This window comes from Populus nigra, chromosome 4 (assembly GCF_951802175.1).
Source record: "Populus nigra chromosome 4, ddPopNigr1.1, whole genome shotgun sequence".
NCBI classification, from domain to species: domain Eukaryota; kingdom Viridiplantae; phylum Streptophyta; class Magnoliopsida; order Malpighiales; family Salicaceae; genus Populus; species Populus nigra.
This window is the reverse complement of record NC_084855.1, coordinates 11012635-11029936: the sequence shown is the minus strand read 5'-3', so window position 1 is coordinate 11029936 and position 17302 is coordinate 11012635. Positions and strand designations below refer to the sequence as shown.

General features: G+C 33.8%; 2 protein-coding genes across 2 annotated transcripts; one reads left to right on the top strand and one right to left on the bottom strand.

Moving 5' to 3' along the window:
* Nucleotides 1-6212: 6212 nt before the first annotated feature.
* Nucleotides 6213-8173, bottom strand: LOC133691162 (small ribosomal subunit protein uS15-like). Its single transcript, XM_062111532.1, has 5 exons — nt 8015-8173; nt 7844-7916; nt 7317-7455; nt 7023-7209; nt 6213-6461 (listed from the first exon to the last, which is right to left on the bottom strand). Exons 1-5 carry the CDS (start codon nt 8035-8037, stop codon nt 6428-6430), a joined length of 456 nt encoding a protein of 151 aa, XP_061967516.1. The 5' UTR covers nt 8038-8173; the 3' UTR covers nt 6213-6427.
* Nucleotides 8174-14339: 6166 nt separating this feature from the next.
* Nucleotides 14340-15301, top strand: LOC133690658 (small ribosomal subunit protein uS10y-like). Its single transcript, XM_062110904.1, has 3 exons — nt 14340-14513; nt 14613-14726; nt 14939-15301. Exons 1-3 carry the CDS (start codon nt 14402-14404, stop codon nt 15076-15078), a joined length of 366 nt encoding a protein of 121 aa, XP_061966888.1. The 5' UTR covers nt 14340-14401; the 3' UTR covers nt 15079-15301.
* Nucleotides 15302-17302: the final 2001 nt, after the last annotated feature.

The window sequence follows — 17302 nt, the reverse complement described above, 5'->3', positions numbered from 1 at the left end:
TTATCAACATTAAGTAAAAGACCAAGTTATCTCTAAAATGATGATTAAACCTCTAAAGTAGAGCTTTAAAAGTTTTTTAGAAAAAACAAACCTAGACTCAAGTTAGGTGTTTTTTTGTATTTATGAGCATTCTAGTAACTTAACTTTGCAACAAAAAAAAAAAGCAAAAAGAAAGTCGCCTCTCTCAATTAAAAAATAATTAATCCATAATAATTGAAATAGGAGAAATATGAAAGCTATTGTAGAAAAAATTTGTAAATTTATTGTTTCAACCAATAGTAATTGATTCAAATGAATATGTAGTTATTTGCTTTTAAAGATAATAGAATCATTATAGTGTAGCAAAAATATGAAATACCAAAACAGATTTTAAACCATAGTTAAATGATTATTTACTTTGAAAGGTGAAAAATCATTTATTTTACAAAATAATAAAAAGACTAAGATGCCCTTTAACAATTCTAAAATGAACCAAGTAAAAATTTATTTTACCTTTAAAAGATAGTTCATCGCGAGTTTTTCTATTGATTTACTGTTACAACCCACAATAATATATATATATATATATATGCCTTTTCTATCGTGAGTTTTTCTATTTTTTTGGTTAGAGAAGCTGGTTTCTCGACGCATTATCGTCTCTTTTCCTTGTGCCTTTTAAAGCAATGTTTATTTTTATATTTTAAAAATGTTTTTAAAAAATTTAAATTTTTTCTTCTTTACTTCTAAGTAATATTTTTTTTATTTTTTTAATTATTTTGATACACTAATATCAAAAATAATTTTTTAAAAATAAAAACATATTATTTTAATATATTTTTAAATAAAAAATACTATAAAAAACAAACATAAATACCCTAATAATATGCTGTCAAACGACTCAAACTTGCTCTGCACATATGTTGATTGTTAAAGAAAAACAATAAGTACTTGCAGATTTCAGTTTTGTTTTATCCTAAAATCCTATAAAAATATTCACCGACAATGATAATGGTTATGGATTTCCCATACATGCAATTTTATCACTAAACTATCTCTCTCTCTCTCTATCTCTACTTTCCTTTCTTTCATTTTGTTTTCATATTCCTTCAATTCAAACAAGCAAGAGGAAAATCACAATGACTCCCTTTTTTTTCTCATCCCTCTCAACTCTCTCTGCTCACATAGAGCGTCTTAGGAAATTTCCCGACAAAGTTAAAAAATGGCCCAGCAATTAGTCACCGTCAGCAATTTACCCATGCTTGAATGTGACAGTGAAGCCTTACTGCTCCAGGATGGATATCGACAAGTCTCAAGCTACAAGGACCGAGATGACATATCACGGGATCTCCATATAAGTCAACACTCGAATCTCGCAAGGTTTTTCTTAAGGCAAGAGGGCGGGCCCCGAGATCATAAGGAACCGACGTTGTGTTATAGAGATATGGGTGCAATGACGATGTACCGGTGGATATTGGCCGTTGGATGAGTGTAGAAAAATGGTTCAGGTTCAGCTTGATTGTGAACTCAAAGCGCCGTGATTCAATCAAGAAGACCCTTACCCTTGAATTGCCCAACTTGGACCAGTCTAAAGGACACCGAGGAGCAAAGAAATTTCAAAATCCCTGACTGAAGAGAGGACATGTACCAGAAATTGTTAGATTCTTATGGTGTTCATAACGGTGGGTTCTAGTCACTGAACAGACAACTCTAGGTTTGAAAATAATGTCACCCTATATTTATTAGCCCATTATTTTTATGTTATTTCTCAATCACAGAAACCAATTATTCAAGACAGGCAACAGATTAAAATCCACAAAGCTCGTCAAATGTTTATTTTTTTCCAGTTTAGTGCAAGGAATTACTCTATGCCGTGACCAGTCGACGGGACTAGATCCAAGAAAATGTAAGATGTTCGAAAAAACAAACCATCATGTAAAAAGAACACTCTCTGTATGGAATCAGAAGGGGTCCAATGTCGTCAGAAAAATAAAGTAGAAGAACAAAAACCAGTGTTAAGACATAGATCGAAAGCAAATCTTGGAATGTTGGAGCATACTGTTTTAGTATAGATCTCGAACCCTCGATATTGTATTGAAACAACTCCCCGGTGCTAGAGAAGATGACGAGCCCTATTTGAGCATCACGAAGCAATTATAATGCAGTTGTAATTTATAATGTAAAGGTTTCTTACGGAGGAGGGTACCGGATATAATTAGATTTATTTTATTTTATTTCAAGTGAAAAATCCGAGATATTTATCAGGAGAAAAAGAAAGAGAGAGAAATAATATAGGGAAAGAGAAGAAATTTTAAAAATCTTCAAGGTGTCATTTCAAGTTTCAACATTAGGTATGCCAGGTGTAAAGTAGATATATTATTTTAAGATAAGGATTAATTATGAAAGTTAGAGATAAGAAAAAAACAATATTGATAAATATTAAGTCTAAAATAATAAATAAATCAAGTATAAAGTGGTAGATTTATCTTGAATTTTTTATGAAAAAAATTACAATTTCATCGTTGTTATAGTAAAAAACTTTAAAAATCATTATTTTTAAAGGAAAAATCCCCTTTTTTTTGTTTTTTTTTTTATAATAATTAGTTTCAACAAAAGCCTTCGCTTATGAATAAAGGAAATACTCGTCCGTACCTTACCATAATAAATAACTGGAGATTAATACATAGTGTAAAGTAGTTTTTTTAAAATAGTTTTTTTAGAAAATATTTTTTTTTGAAAAATAAATTATTTTTTTATGTTAGTAGTTCTATAAAAAATAAATTAAAAAATATTTTTCAATATTTCACACCAGCATACCAAAATAAACAAAAAAAATATATAAAAAATCAATTAAAAAAATTAAAATTTTTATCATAAAAATAAACAAGGATGCATGCATCTACATTAGTCAATGAGTTGTTTTATTGTTAACCATCGGGATATGTTTTTAGCACGTTTGCTGCAACCCAATACCAAATTTTAAATAGATTTTGTAGCCATTGTATAAGGCGAGTCAAGATTTTCTGTCTCGCAGTTTTCTGTATCTAATTTTGAATTATGGAAGTCAAAGCAGGTCGCCAAGGTAACTTAAATTGCGAATAAACACGATAACAGACGATGCGAGATTAGATTGGAAATTAAAGCACCAATAAAAGAACAAAATTGTAGTTAGGATGATGTTGTTTTCAAAGGGGAATATGATGCCAACCTTTGACAAATGACGTTGATGATTGCTCTTTCCTTTCCATGCTCGGACTTTAATGGCGAAGGACAGAGTGGGAAAAGGCGATGGCCCATAACAACCACGATGACAGCACTGCAGCCTCCCAATCAAAGTTCGAGCAGGAAAGGTGGGGGCAGTAGGCTGAAAGAAAATTCAGAGCTTCTGGAGCCCTCTAATCACAGAGATTCATGGAGTATGTCAAACCACCATGCCAAATATTAAAATTCAGATTTTTAATGCCTCTGTTAAAGACTGGTATCCCACAGAGGCAGGAGATGCTTGCGGCACTACTATTAGTTTTGGCAAGAAACAAGGAGATCAAAACTTATCCAAAGAGCACAGAATTGTTTGAAGGACAAATGGAATAACCTTCTATAGTATCATTGTTCCACTCTTATGATAATTATCTCATTGAACAAGTGTGATTTAATTTGTTCATGTTCTTAATAACATCTTGTTGGCTATGCTAGTTTATCTTTTTGCTTCGCCTACTTTATTCTTTGCAGTTCGTAATTTATTAAATTACTTGATCTAATATTTAGACTTAGTCACTAATCACTTTGATTTAAGACATATATTTGGTCTGAGAAGGTGCTTGATCTCAAGTGATCTTGCATGGTCGGACACCCGCTTGACTATGGACTCAATTAAGAGCAGCATGTGAATTTAGTATTCATGTTGTTTTGTCTCTCACTTTGAAGAACGAAGGGCCCAATCTCCTTCTATCAGAGCATGCGAAACCATTTTCTGAAAAATGGGACCTTGTCGCTAGGTGTTAAGATCATGCCATGGTAGAAATCAAGGTGAAAGAATGCACAACGTTTGCAAAAATTAATGAAATGCCGTAGCATCCAAGGATAGTCCTAAATTTATATATAGATTGAATGCTAACTAATCCTGTCAATAAAAAACACAGAAAAGCTCGGAGTCTCGGTGCTCATAATTTAGCACCGACTCCTGCTGACAAAGGATTCTAATTTCTATGAGTAATTCACATCCACCAACAAATTTTTATATTATATGATCACTAGCTGTTCCCTTGGTAGATTAGACATGGCTAACGATGAAAGTCCAACGAATTCCATGCAGAAAAGCTTCCTCACCTACCACATAAAACAAATCGGGATCGACAGCCATGATTTGATTCGTGACTCGGGAGGGTTAAAATCATAAAAATCCTTGTCTCTGCTTCTCGATTCAAAATCTCGGCACAAAAATGATCACAAGGGTATCTCCTTACAATATTTTTATGAAGAAACTGAGCTACACCTCACATCCTAGCTGGATTGCTCATTGGAAACCATTTCTCATATCTCCATCGTTTCAGCTTTACATCTTCCTTTATTTCTCTGTATTGCAACTCTCTCTCTCTCTCTCCAAAAAAAAAAAAAAAAAACAGAGGGCACATTTGATAATAGCTCGTCACGGAGTAGCAGGGGGGAGGGTTTTGATTCTATTCCACACACAAGACGCATAGGGGAGACAAATTAAAGCACTTTAAATTTTGTAATACTTTGGAATGATAAGGCAAACTTCCTAGGTAGAATCAAATAATGCTTGATGTCGCCTGCCCCTTTTTATGCCCCCGATGGACCATAATATATAACAAAACAACTAAAACAAAAGGGTAAATTCCTTGTAACTTTAGACATGTTTTATTATTCACCACTATAGTCTATAATTTTAAATATTGATCAGTGAATAACACAAACTTATCCCTTTTCACACACATAAAATAAAAATAGCTTCTATTTTAAAATATAAAATTAAATGTTGTATCACACAACGCATATTTTTCCTCGTGTGCGTGTGAAAATAGACCACAAACACTAAACTCTAACAAAAGAGAGACTCGTGGAATCTCTTGACAAAACAGTATTTTATGCATTAAGGGGAGTCTCTCAAATTTAAAGCGAAACATGAGAATTATTAGCACTTGGCAAATTAAAAAATCTGCATCTATTTATTCTGTAGCTCTCCTAACAGAAAAGAAGTAAAATTATATATCCTTTAAATTAAAATTTGGTAAAGGGGGGTGCAGGTACTTTTTCATATTTTATATTAATTTTTAGTAATAATTAAGTTGATTGAGGTGTAATTTAATATTTTAATAAATATAAAATATAATTTTAAAATGAAAAGTGATGCATTAAAAGCACTAGCACGTCAAATATCCTCCGTGAGACCATATACAATGTCCAAAGCCAGCCTATCTTGACGGAGTTAAGAGTCGTTTGATGACCCGCTTGTGGCTTGCTGATTTCAGTTTAGCACTATCAACCTTTTTCTTTTTTTCTTTTCCTTTTCCTTTTCGTGACCCTTCAAATCTTTAATTTTTTTTTACTCTAAATTTAATGCATGCTTATTTTAATTATTAAAATAATTTATAAAATAAAAAAATTTAATTTTATCTTCTTCTAATTTTTTTATTTAAATTTGATCCAAATTCTTTATTATTATTAATTTTATTTAAAATACATATATTTTTTAATTTCACCCTACAATTATTTTTATCAATAATTTTAATAAACTTTAAAAAATAAAATAATTTTCAAAACAGAATACTCCGGAAAATATTAAAAAATAATACACTTTTTCAAAAGATGAAAATAAACCAAAAAGAAAAGGAAAATGCGAATTACGGCTTCAATTGTTAAGTAATGAAACAATTATTCTGTTACAGCTTTTTTATTAATCCATAGTAAATTAATTAATTCACGAACACAGGACCAGGTGCAGATACCATAATATAATAACTTCGTTGACCAACTCAATTTATTTGTCAATTCCAAGTTTCCAAAACGCAGAAAAATTATGTAGAAAAATAATCTTTCGCCGAAAAAGCTAATAAGCTGCCTTGAGCACTTGCAGAAACTAACAAGTGGCAGTTTCTCGTTCGATAATTTGAGATGTAGTTCACTGCTTCAAGTTTACAGGCCAGTTTTGTAGATCCAAATCTTAAATTTGCTAGGCATTAACAACCAGGTTTCAAATTCTGCAAATGTTAACAAGGTTTAACTTAATTCAGCATCTATTCAAATTCAGAATCCCGACATTACTTGCAGCATCAAAAACATCAAACCAGAAGCTGAGATTACGAAACATAAAAGGTAATATTCATGAATAAGTTCTGAAAAAATGAGAATAACAAATATCAAAAAGCTGAGATCAGTTCATCCAAGATTAAGTTCAAGGAAGTTCCGACAACTAAAACCAAACATATCTTGCCTAAGCCACAAGAGTGCTGGCGGTGGAGGATTCACTGCAGGAAAAAAAAAAAGCTCAATCAGCAATTCAGGCGAAGATAATGAAGCTACAAATATTACGCTATGAGAGTGGTTTATAAGCTAATCCAACCCTCAAGTTTACTACAAGGACTTTTGTGGACAAAAAACAATAGCATTCACTATTTCTCAAGCCTTCAATCATTCAGGCATGCAGTAGCATTTATAAGCTAGTAACCGACTGTGATTACCAAAAACAGAGCTCGTGCCCAATTGTGTGCACAATTCCATTATCACATTTAATATTAAAGGCATAAAGCGTACTTAACCCAAATAGTTACATATAAACTCGATCCAGTTTAAAAGAGGGCAGCACTACTCCAAATTGAAATTTAAAGGAAAAAATAATAACTGATTCCTGGAATTGGATACATGCCATGCTATTACCAAGACCCATCCTGTAAGCGATTGACATATCCACCTACTTACATATGTTAGGATCCAAATCATTGTGCCAAGTGAATCCATGATAACAAATAATGACTAATCCCAATATTATCAACATTAATTATAAATGCAAAATAAACACATATACTCACTATTTCCAGACAGGTGGAAGCTTCTTGGTCTTCTTGTAATAGCGAGCAAGGCGGTGAATCCTGCTCTCAACCAAAATCAACCTAAACTTGGAATCTTTATCCTTCCTGTTCCTCTCTAGATGCTTCCTAATAGCAACTGCTTTCTTGATGAGGTGGTACAAATCCTCAGGAATTTCAGGGGCAAGGCCTGAAAAAAGTACAATAAGCAGCGAGCTCTTAAAAAGAGAAATGTCAAAACATTTCTCATCATCCATTAGTGTCTTGCTATGATAGAAAGTATCAATAAACATGTACCATGTGCCTTCAATATCCTCAAAATCTGGTTGCCAGTGACAGCTTTCACCTGAGCAATACCGTGAGAATCACGAAGAATAACACCAATTTGAGATGGTGTCAAACCTTTCTTGGCAAACTTACAGATGTTGTCGTCAACCTGAAAGAATTAAAAGAACACTGAGTACCTGTCTGAATAGCAACTACATAAATCCAATCGCAACCAACTGATGACTAAGGTTAAAAGCTTGGAAACTGAAATTTAATTTTTTTCATATTTATTGTATTACTATTGTCACGCAACACTTGAACATATCACTCAGTAACACGGTTCTATTTTCAGAAGAAAAAAGCAACTGTTATTGTGCAAAAAATGGGATTGCAAGTACACATTTAATCTCAATTAGCATTTAAAAAAACAAAATACACCTAAAAAACATGATATCTCATCGGTTTACTATATGCGAGGACGCCATAGTTTTCAAAAATCCATTAAGAAACAATCAAAGAGCAAACAAAATATTGCAGTGTTATTGAGGGTTACTCACATCTTGAGGAGAAATCTTGAGCCAACTAGGTGGGGTTCTCTTGTAAGGCAAAGCAGACGCTGAAATACCCTTACTGCAAAAAAAAATAAAATCAAATGGATTCTTGAGTTAAGTTTCAAAGTGGTGATCATGACATTGTTTTAGAGAATAAGTCGAGGTATTGAAACACACCCTTTACTGTGCATACGACCCATGGTGACGGACTTCGGAGATTTGCTGCTTCTATTGCAGTCACTTTAGCGCAGCTCCTTGGTGGCTCTGTGAAACCCTAGCGAAAGAAGAAAGGGGTGTGGGTAAGGCTTTTATAGTTCCGTTAATTTGCTTTTTACTCCTTGGGAGTTTTCGTTTTTTGTATCGTGGACTCTTTTAGATTGGTCCAGGCCATGGTTAGTTTGGGTCGGGCCTTCAATGGACCGAGATTCCAAATGTGGGAGCGGTGCTCTGACGAAATTAGGTTTTTTATTTATTGGAGGAAAAATCTGGCAAGTTAATGCCAAAATTAGTCGTAGGATCACACACCCCGCAGCGCTGATAAAAATATCAAAAACGCAAACGTACAGCGGCCCAATAGAGAGAGACAAAACATGAGATGGGCCGTGTAGATTTGATTTGGCCCACCAAAATTACTGCAAGAATACTATATATATATATATACATCTGTGCGTAAAAACCACCGATTCTGTTCTTGGAGGAGGACCGAATCATATTTTGTTTCGTTTATAGGTTTCAGACTTGGGTAAAATAGAGTGGTGATGGTGGTTGAAATAGTTAGATAATATTATAAGTATATTATTATTTATAAAATATTTTATGAGTTAAAAATATTTTTTAAATGAATTATATTTAAAGGTTAATTGTAAAATAATTTTTATTGATTAATTTTTTTATAAAATATTTTATAGAAAATATTTTTTTATACATTATTTTACGCAAAACATCGGACCCAAGTACGTGTTTAGCATTTGCTATTATAGTTTGAAAATACAATTTTAAGAAAAGCTATAGATTTCTTACCGCAATTTAAAATAAAAAACAAGTTTTAAACAATAAAAACCAAATAACTTTTAAATTATATCAAAACGTCAAACAGATACTAAAACCGAGAGGTCAATAGCTGTTTTGAATGTCTTCATTAATTCATCCAGGCGATTTTGTTTGCCTATCATCTTCCTAGCATTTATTCATCTATGGAATTCTTTAGAAAATCGAATACATTTGCTCCAAACATAAACATTTGCTCCAAACATACAAGTTTATATTCCGTATTATAACTTTGCTTAATGTGTGTTGGTTACATCTTTCTAAGAGGCAATTTTATGGTGATGTTTGGCATCTGTTGCGATTGCAGAGCCGGTTCAAATCCTTGTTCCACATGCATGCTTTCAGGTGACAATGCCTCCGAGCAATGTGTCCTCTCCTCCCGACCAATCCAGCTTCTGATCTTTCGCCGCCCAAATAGTGTCTCTGTGTATCCCATTCAGGGTGAGAATTCGCAAAGACAAGTTGATGTATTCTCTCTCCCTTTGTACTCTATGCTCCACTCGAGATTTTAGTGTGCCTTTGTCTTCCACTCTTCTTTCCCCTCTATATATTTACCCAGATGAGTTCATTACAATGTTTCTTTCCTCTTTTTTTCTTTTAGTTTTGCTCTCTGATTCGCAGTCTTTCCTATTGAGTAAGATCAAGAAACTGTATATATTTGATTTATGATTACCATTTATTAATTCCCTTTTCAATCTTTGTGCTGTCTACGTAGACTTTTGTAGAAACGAGGCTTCAGGAGCTTGCTCAAAACCTGGGGCATACAAGTCATTACATCTTCACTAACTCGGATATAGCTGTGGTTGATGACCTTGGACACACATGTTTAACAATCACCCAAACTTTCACTTGGCTCTTACGTACCTTCCAGAACAACAAGGAGCAACGTTTTAATTCGAAAAGCATTGATCATGTTACTGGGGGTAGTATCTGATTTCATTCAAAGTACTGAAGATGAATTCTATGCTGCATCATGTCGGGGCTATCGGCTGGCTTGCTCTCTCGGTACCTAAGACTCACTACTAATGAAAGCTCAATTACTAGTTTTGGTACAAACTCAGCATTGTTGGCTGCAAATGCGACTGATAGCATGGAAACTGGAAATTGCAGATTTGCTTTAGTTTTGATTTCTCTCCTTCATTTTAACAGAGGACTGCTTGACTACCATAAATTCTGGTACTGCAGTACATGCCACTACTATCTAGTTTATTGTTTCCAAAAAATCCATACAACCATGATGACAGAGCTACAAGAAAAAGTTGCATGACAAGTATTGGCATTTAGTGACAGAAATACAAGTGCAGCCCGTAACTTCTCCTTTACCATCCACCTATTTTGATGATTTTTTTTGCTTCTTGCCTTGTACAGTATCTCTTTGAATTACAAATACTGCAGCATGCAAGCTACTTCATTATCTGGACACGTTTCATGCTTATACAAAAAGGGTTTTTTTTTTACGATAAGTTCTACTTGTTTAATCGATGATCATCAGCAGCACTCTTTTAAATTTGAGATTACCTTTCGCTTTATTGCTTACTTCCAGGTGCCTTGTAATTTCATTTTCTTTTTGAAAGCTACAGGTTTGGAAGATGTAATCTCTGGAGTGTAATTCCACAACTCAGAGAAGACCATAAGATTGTCCGTTTTCGTGCAAATGCAATCTAATCACCTCTTTCTGGAGATTCTTGGATTCCTTAAGGAGACAATTTATAACAACAGCAATTTTTTTTATTTTAATCCCTTTACTAGATTTTCGACATGCAGGCAATTAATTCTTACACTTCCACTTTGTATAAATTGAAACTGTACCTGTGCAAGGGTTGGCGTGCCCACAAGTATAGTATAGGATTTACGGTAAACAGAAACAATAGAAATCAGCCAGTGAGTATTTTATTTGTAGTGTTTAAACCCTAAAGAGTAGGAGTCCTTTTAGCCACAGAGACGGAGTCAAGTAGAAAAAGGAGCCGAAGAAGAGAGGAGAAAATTAAGGGAGAAAACCAAAAGTAAGAACTTTTTATCAATTCATCAACAACTATTTTAACAATAGAAAAAAAAAAGCATATAAATAGTGAAATTCTAGTTAGAATTAAATTTGAATTTTAATAAAAGAATATAAATTAAAGTTAAATGATAAAACTAATTAATGACATCCAAGTTGGCTATCCTCCATCTGTCTCTATACACAAGCGTAATCTGTACTTGTCTAATCAAGACATTCTCGTGGGGATCACTGAAGACACTGACAAAAATTCTAGTTATGATTCCACCATCACTTCAATGTATGTTGAATATATATGGTGGCTGTCGGGACAAAGGGATGCACTGTGGAGCAACTGCTAGGGTCTCTTCAATCTGAAAGCATTTGCTGATCATCTCAATGCTAATTCTTGGCAAATGGTTGATCTTGCAACAATTACAAGACAATCAAGATGGCGGCTGGAACCAGTCAGTGGGGAGCAGCATCCTCAATCTTATAGCCGGTAATAAACCGCGAGCAACGGGAACTGTTCTTATCTTGTGGAGATCATCGCTACCCTCGGTTCCACGGTCACAGTTTGGTGATTGCCGCTTCCCTCATCCCCAGCCAATGATGTTCAGTGGGCAACAGGAATCAGCCTATTATGTTGGTGATCAACGGTACATCCAGCGTCAACCAATGATGGACAACGGGCGGCAGAGATCATAAGCCTTTATTTTGGTGATGAACAGTTATCTCACCCTCGCAGAGCGATGCCCCTCAACCCGCGAGATCACCGTTATTCTCAGTCTCAGTCAATGATGATGACCAGCAGGCAGAACGGAGCAGTCGTGTCCTTTGTCAATGGACTTACGGATGGAACCGTTACCGGCCCTGTTAAAACCTTTATTCCAGGAGATAACTAAAGATGTTTATCGCACAGAAGCCAAAATAGTCGACATGGTAACACAGGCATATGCGAAATTCTTAAACCACATCAATTTTTGTTCATTGAAGAACCATTATTATGCAAGAGTGTCCTTAAGGCTTGATGAAGCACTACCAAAATCTTTAGATTTACCGACGGAATTTTCCATCGGTATTTGCACTACCATTTCGTTGGTAAAAAAATTACCGATGAAATCATCGACGGAAAGTCTTTATCGGTAAATCTTTCATCGGTAATTATTTGTTCGTCAGTAAATATGTTTGTAATTAAAAAATATTATTATCGATGGAAAAAGCAAGTAAAAAAATATTTCATTCCGTCGGTAATTTCCTCGGAAACAAACCGTATGTAATTCCGTCGGTAATTATTTAAAAATATTTTTTAAAAAATATATTTTACAAAACTATAAAATAATATTAATCAACACACTATAATACTCAAAATGCTTGGAAAAAAGAAGAAAATCAACTCAAAAAAATTTGCAACAAATAAATAACACGAAAAAATAAATTCAGCTAAAAAAATTCATATGAAAAAAATTTAAAAATCCTATAAATAAATCACTAAAAATTGATCTCATATGAAAAAAAAATCCTACAACAACATTCATACAATTATTAAGAACAAAAACAATTAAAAATAAAATATAGTGAAAAAAATGAAAAAAGAAATTTTTTTTTACCTTAATGTAGTTGCAAGTGAAGCTAAGAAAAAAAAAACATTCGTAAAGTATACTAATTAAAAAAACTGAGAAGAAAAAATAAGAAAGGAGAAGAAGATATACCGGAGCATGGAGAAGAAGAGAATGAGTTGAGGAGAGAAGAGAAGAAAAAGAAGAAGAAAAAGACATACCTAAGCATAGATGAGAAGAGAAGGAGTTGAAGAGAGAAGAAGAAGAAGAAGAAGAAGAAGAAGAAGAAGAAGAAAGGAGACGGGTCTGTTGTGAAATTAAGGATTCTAAGCTTTTTATTGGGGTGTTTACCGACAGATAATTAAATATTAATATTTTTAATCATTCCATTGATGATTCCGTCTGTAATATTTAATTTAAATTTTGAATTTAATAAAAAAAATTTAGAAAACCACCAAATATCACCAACGATTTTTCAATCCGTCGGTGATTCCGTCTGTAATATTTAATTTAAAATTTTAATTTAATTTAAATTTTTCAGAAAACCGCCAAATAACACCGATGACTTTTCAATCTGTCGGTAATTTTGTCTGTAAAAAACAATAATTAACAGTGCAATTGGAAAGTAAATAGTTCCAGAGTTCTCTGTAAAATACTGACGGAACATTCCGTCAGTGTTTTCCTTTGTAATTAACATGATGAATAGTGTTGACAGTTTACCAATGATTTTTCTGACGGAATTACCGACAGAATAAATTTTGTTGGTAAAAATGACACGTCGTTATATTTTTTGTTTGTTTTAATTATTATTTTTTCCATTGTAATTCCCTCGCTAAAATATTTATGTCGATAAAATTTGTTGGTAATTTGCCAACGAAAATATTCTCTTGATATTTTTATTTGTATTTATCAATTTTCTTACAATAAAGTTTGTTTAAGGTAATGGTCAAGTAAAGGGAAAAAAAATATGATCAAAATATTTACTATTGTCCAAATGCAAATTTGTTTCGTCGCCTTTTTTCTCCTGCCGTGTCCCAATTGTGTTGCTTTCATGTTTGCTCCGCCTTGGGTTACCGACAGCTTCCGCCCTGATCCTTGTTATTTTGATCTCCCGGTTGGCTTCCTAGGTGTGCTCAGTTTGTGCTTTATGTTGGTGGTCTATTTTTATCTCCTGGTCTCGGGTCAAGTCATGGAGCAGGCCGGGTTTCTAACTATGGCTCAAGAACAATTTGCTAGTAATCTTCCACGAATAGAATTGCCAAAGAAACCAAAACAAAATACATTCATGGGTAACACAATCATGGCAGGGAAGCTCATGCATATACCATGCCCTTGCATGTCCTAATGGTGCCCTAACATCCCCTTTTCTTTTCTTTTTTAATTTTCTCTTCTTCAAAAGATCATGGAAGCTTTACTTTTCCAAAAAAGATATGCTTTGCCTGATCGATGTGGCGTTTTGTTGACGAGACATTTCAAAGTATGGCAGTCCCGAATCCTCATGCGGTATAATTATTTGAAGCAAGAAGAATCCAAAATTAACACATTATTTTCTTCACACTCCCAAAACAATCCGTGATTCTCGCCGATTTTTTTTTTAATTTTTTTTTGGTTCGTGGATTACTATAATTCACGTTGGATACAAGAAATTTTGTGCTCTTTATAATCAAGTTTTCCTCGCTTATGTTTTTCAATAATAAATTTTAAATAAAAATAGTTGGAAGATTACATATTGGCATAAAATACTGGAAAATATGGTTTTATTATTATTATTATTATTATTATTATATTTTTTTAAAATATGCTACCTAGTGGGAGAGTACCAGCTTAAGGGCATTTATGAAAACCTAAAAAAAACCCAAACCTTATATATAGCTTGTTAAACACGAAACCCTAATCACAAAACACGTCAATCTTTTTTTACCTCCTCTGCTTTACCCTAGCAACACTAGCCGCTCAACCCTAGCAACACTAGCTAAAATCATGGCTTTGGCTGCAATGAAACCTGTGAAGCCTGGTTTAGAGGAGTATCATGATCAAGTTAACCGTGTTAGGATTACTCTTTCTTCGAAGAATGTCAAAAACCTTGAGAAAGGTGTGTTCTTTTTTTATCAATTAAGGTTTTATGACGTTTTGTTTATTTATGTTTGCTTATTCTTATTTTATTGGGTGAACTTTTTGTTATTTTATGTAGTGTGTGCTGATTTAATCCGTGGTGCTAAGGATAAAAGTTTGAAAGTCAAAGGACCTGTGAGGATACCAACCAAAGTTCTCCGAATTACTACTAGAAAAGCTCCATGTGGTGAAGGTATTGATTCAAAATTCAGATTTAATTGATTAGTTATGTCCTTTTGTTTTATTGCTCTCAAAATTAAATATATTTGTGTTGATTTTAATTATTGTATGTTAATTGCCATTGGAATTTTAAAAATAAAATTCGTTTCTTTATATTGGATCGATCATGATAGGATCCATGTGTATATATATAGATGTTCAAAAATTTTATTTATTAATTTTCAGGAACGAACACTTGGGATAGGTTCGAGCTCCGCATTCATAAACGAGTGATTGATCTTTTTAGCTCAGCTGATGTGGTGAAACAGATAACTTCCATTACCATTGAACCTGGTGTGGAGGTTGAGGTTACAATTGCAAGCTAAAGGATCTGTTTTTTTGTTTTTATGATTTTCTTATGAATTGCAGAATGAAGTCTAGAAATTCTGGTTCTTGCCAGTTTTTTGTTTCTTTTTGGAACAGTTTTAATTAGCTCTATCGGATTTCAATTTCCTATATTTAATTGTTCTCTTCGAAGAACTATTTGGTGAATCTTGAAGGGCTTTTTTTCTTCTTAAAATTATGCCATATTCCTGTTGATTTTTATCAGCTTTGTTTATCATGATGAATGGGATTCTGACAGAAATTTTAGGGGTGCGTGGATGTATTTATATTTACAGCTAATCTCCTTCATGACAATCTCTGGATTTAATTGCTCTCAAATTTCCTAGGGCCTTTTGAACCTTACACTAGGGTCTCCAAAAATGGGTGAAAGCATTTTGGATTCAAACTCCTATTTAACCTCTTACATTTTAGTAAAAAAATTTCTTCCCTTTTCGGGAAGAGCATTTAGCGATTCAAAGAATAGAACGAGATGGAAGCAAGATGGTTCATGTTCATTTACTGCTTTTGTTAGTATGCAGCATGTATATTCCAGTTCCATGTATCTGAAAGCAAGAAATTAGTATTTATGGATGATGTTTTTGCAGAAGATGCAATATGCTTCATGAGGAATTTAAATGCGAGTCACGTGCAAGATGTGTCGATACTTTCTTTGCACCTAGCTGTTAGAATGGAATTGAATGTCCTGGCGGTGTCCAGCGAGTCAAAAGTTAATTTCACAATTGGAGTTTGTGCAGTCCAATTTTCGGATGTAAATCGGATGCTCTGCAGTGAGCGGCGTTCAAGTAATAATTGCAGTTTATGAAGTTGACACTGCCACCTCGATTTCTATTTTATGGCTGGATCACTGGTACGATTCATCGTTCAGTATGGTCTATGAATCCAACCAAACCCTGTCCTGAATAGGTTACATTTAATCCCATGGACATCGAGTTGATGATTTCTCTTTGCTGGGATGCCACCAGGGATTGCAGTCTTCTACAATCCCTCAAACCACGTAACAAACGAGGGTGTCATCGAGAAGTATCTCTTCTAGAATTGGAAGGAAAAAAAAAAAGAAGCTAATTGCAACAGCTTACTGCATGCTAGTTTATCCAAAATGCTCAAATATTTGATGAGAAGAAACTATTAATCACTGAGCAATTTACAGCAGACAGTAAGGATTTATAGAAGATGAAATGGGGAATCAAACTAATCAGCAAAGCATATGCTTCAAACACAAAGCAAGTGCATCTATACACAGACACACACAACCCGGGATACCTTTCATTGGCATCCAAGAAAGTTTCTTGCCTTCCAACTCAAAGAATCATATCCACCAAGCTGAGATCATCCATGCCATTTGGAATAATATTAAATTATATACTTTCCAGAAAGGGAATAAAGGCTATTCCAGCGCACAAGTTAGGATTATATGAAATGGAATATAATTGCACACAGAGCAATTCTCGAAGTTTAAGTCAAGGAACCAAAACAGTCCCCTACATGATGAGAAGAAATAGACAGAATACAGCAATGGAACAGAATACAGCAATGGAAATGGAGAGTAAAATTGCCATGCTTTCAAGAAAATACTTCAAAGTCTCAGGGAAAGATAAAAATAAACAATGATGGTTTACCTCCTCGAAATTCATTGCTTAATAACTAACTCTTGCCTATTCTGTCTGATGAGTAAAAATCAAATTCCAATGAAGAAACTCGACAAACATGCATTGAACTAGAAATTACCAAAAATTGCATATCTAGAAATGAAAAAAGGAACAGAAGGTTGGGCCAGGACCACAGTGGCAAAATTTAGTTTCGGAGAGATGGGAAACTAATAAATTTAATCAGCTCTGGCAGAAATGTGTCCTTCTGCATCACATTCATCAACAGAACGTTACAACATCCTGGAATATATCATGTATGGAGAAGAAAAGGATAAAACTCTAGGTCAAATGCAACGCATAACTAATATCTATTGTTCACTCAGAACAGCAAAAACAAAGTGAGGGGCATGGTGGACTTTTGAATCTAGAATACATGCCCCAACACAGACACAAGCTGGTCTAATAGAAACTAACCATCAAAATCATTCACAACAAGCAAGAAAGAAATAGCTGTAGCTGAAAATTGTCATGGATATCAATACCAGACCGAGCCTTTGTACAAAAAAAACACAACTACACAATAGTCAAATGAATTCAATTTGTTCAGTAAGAAGACATA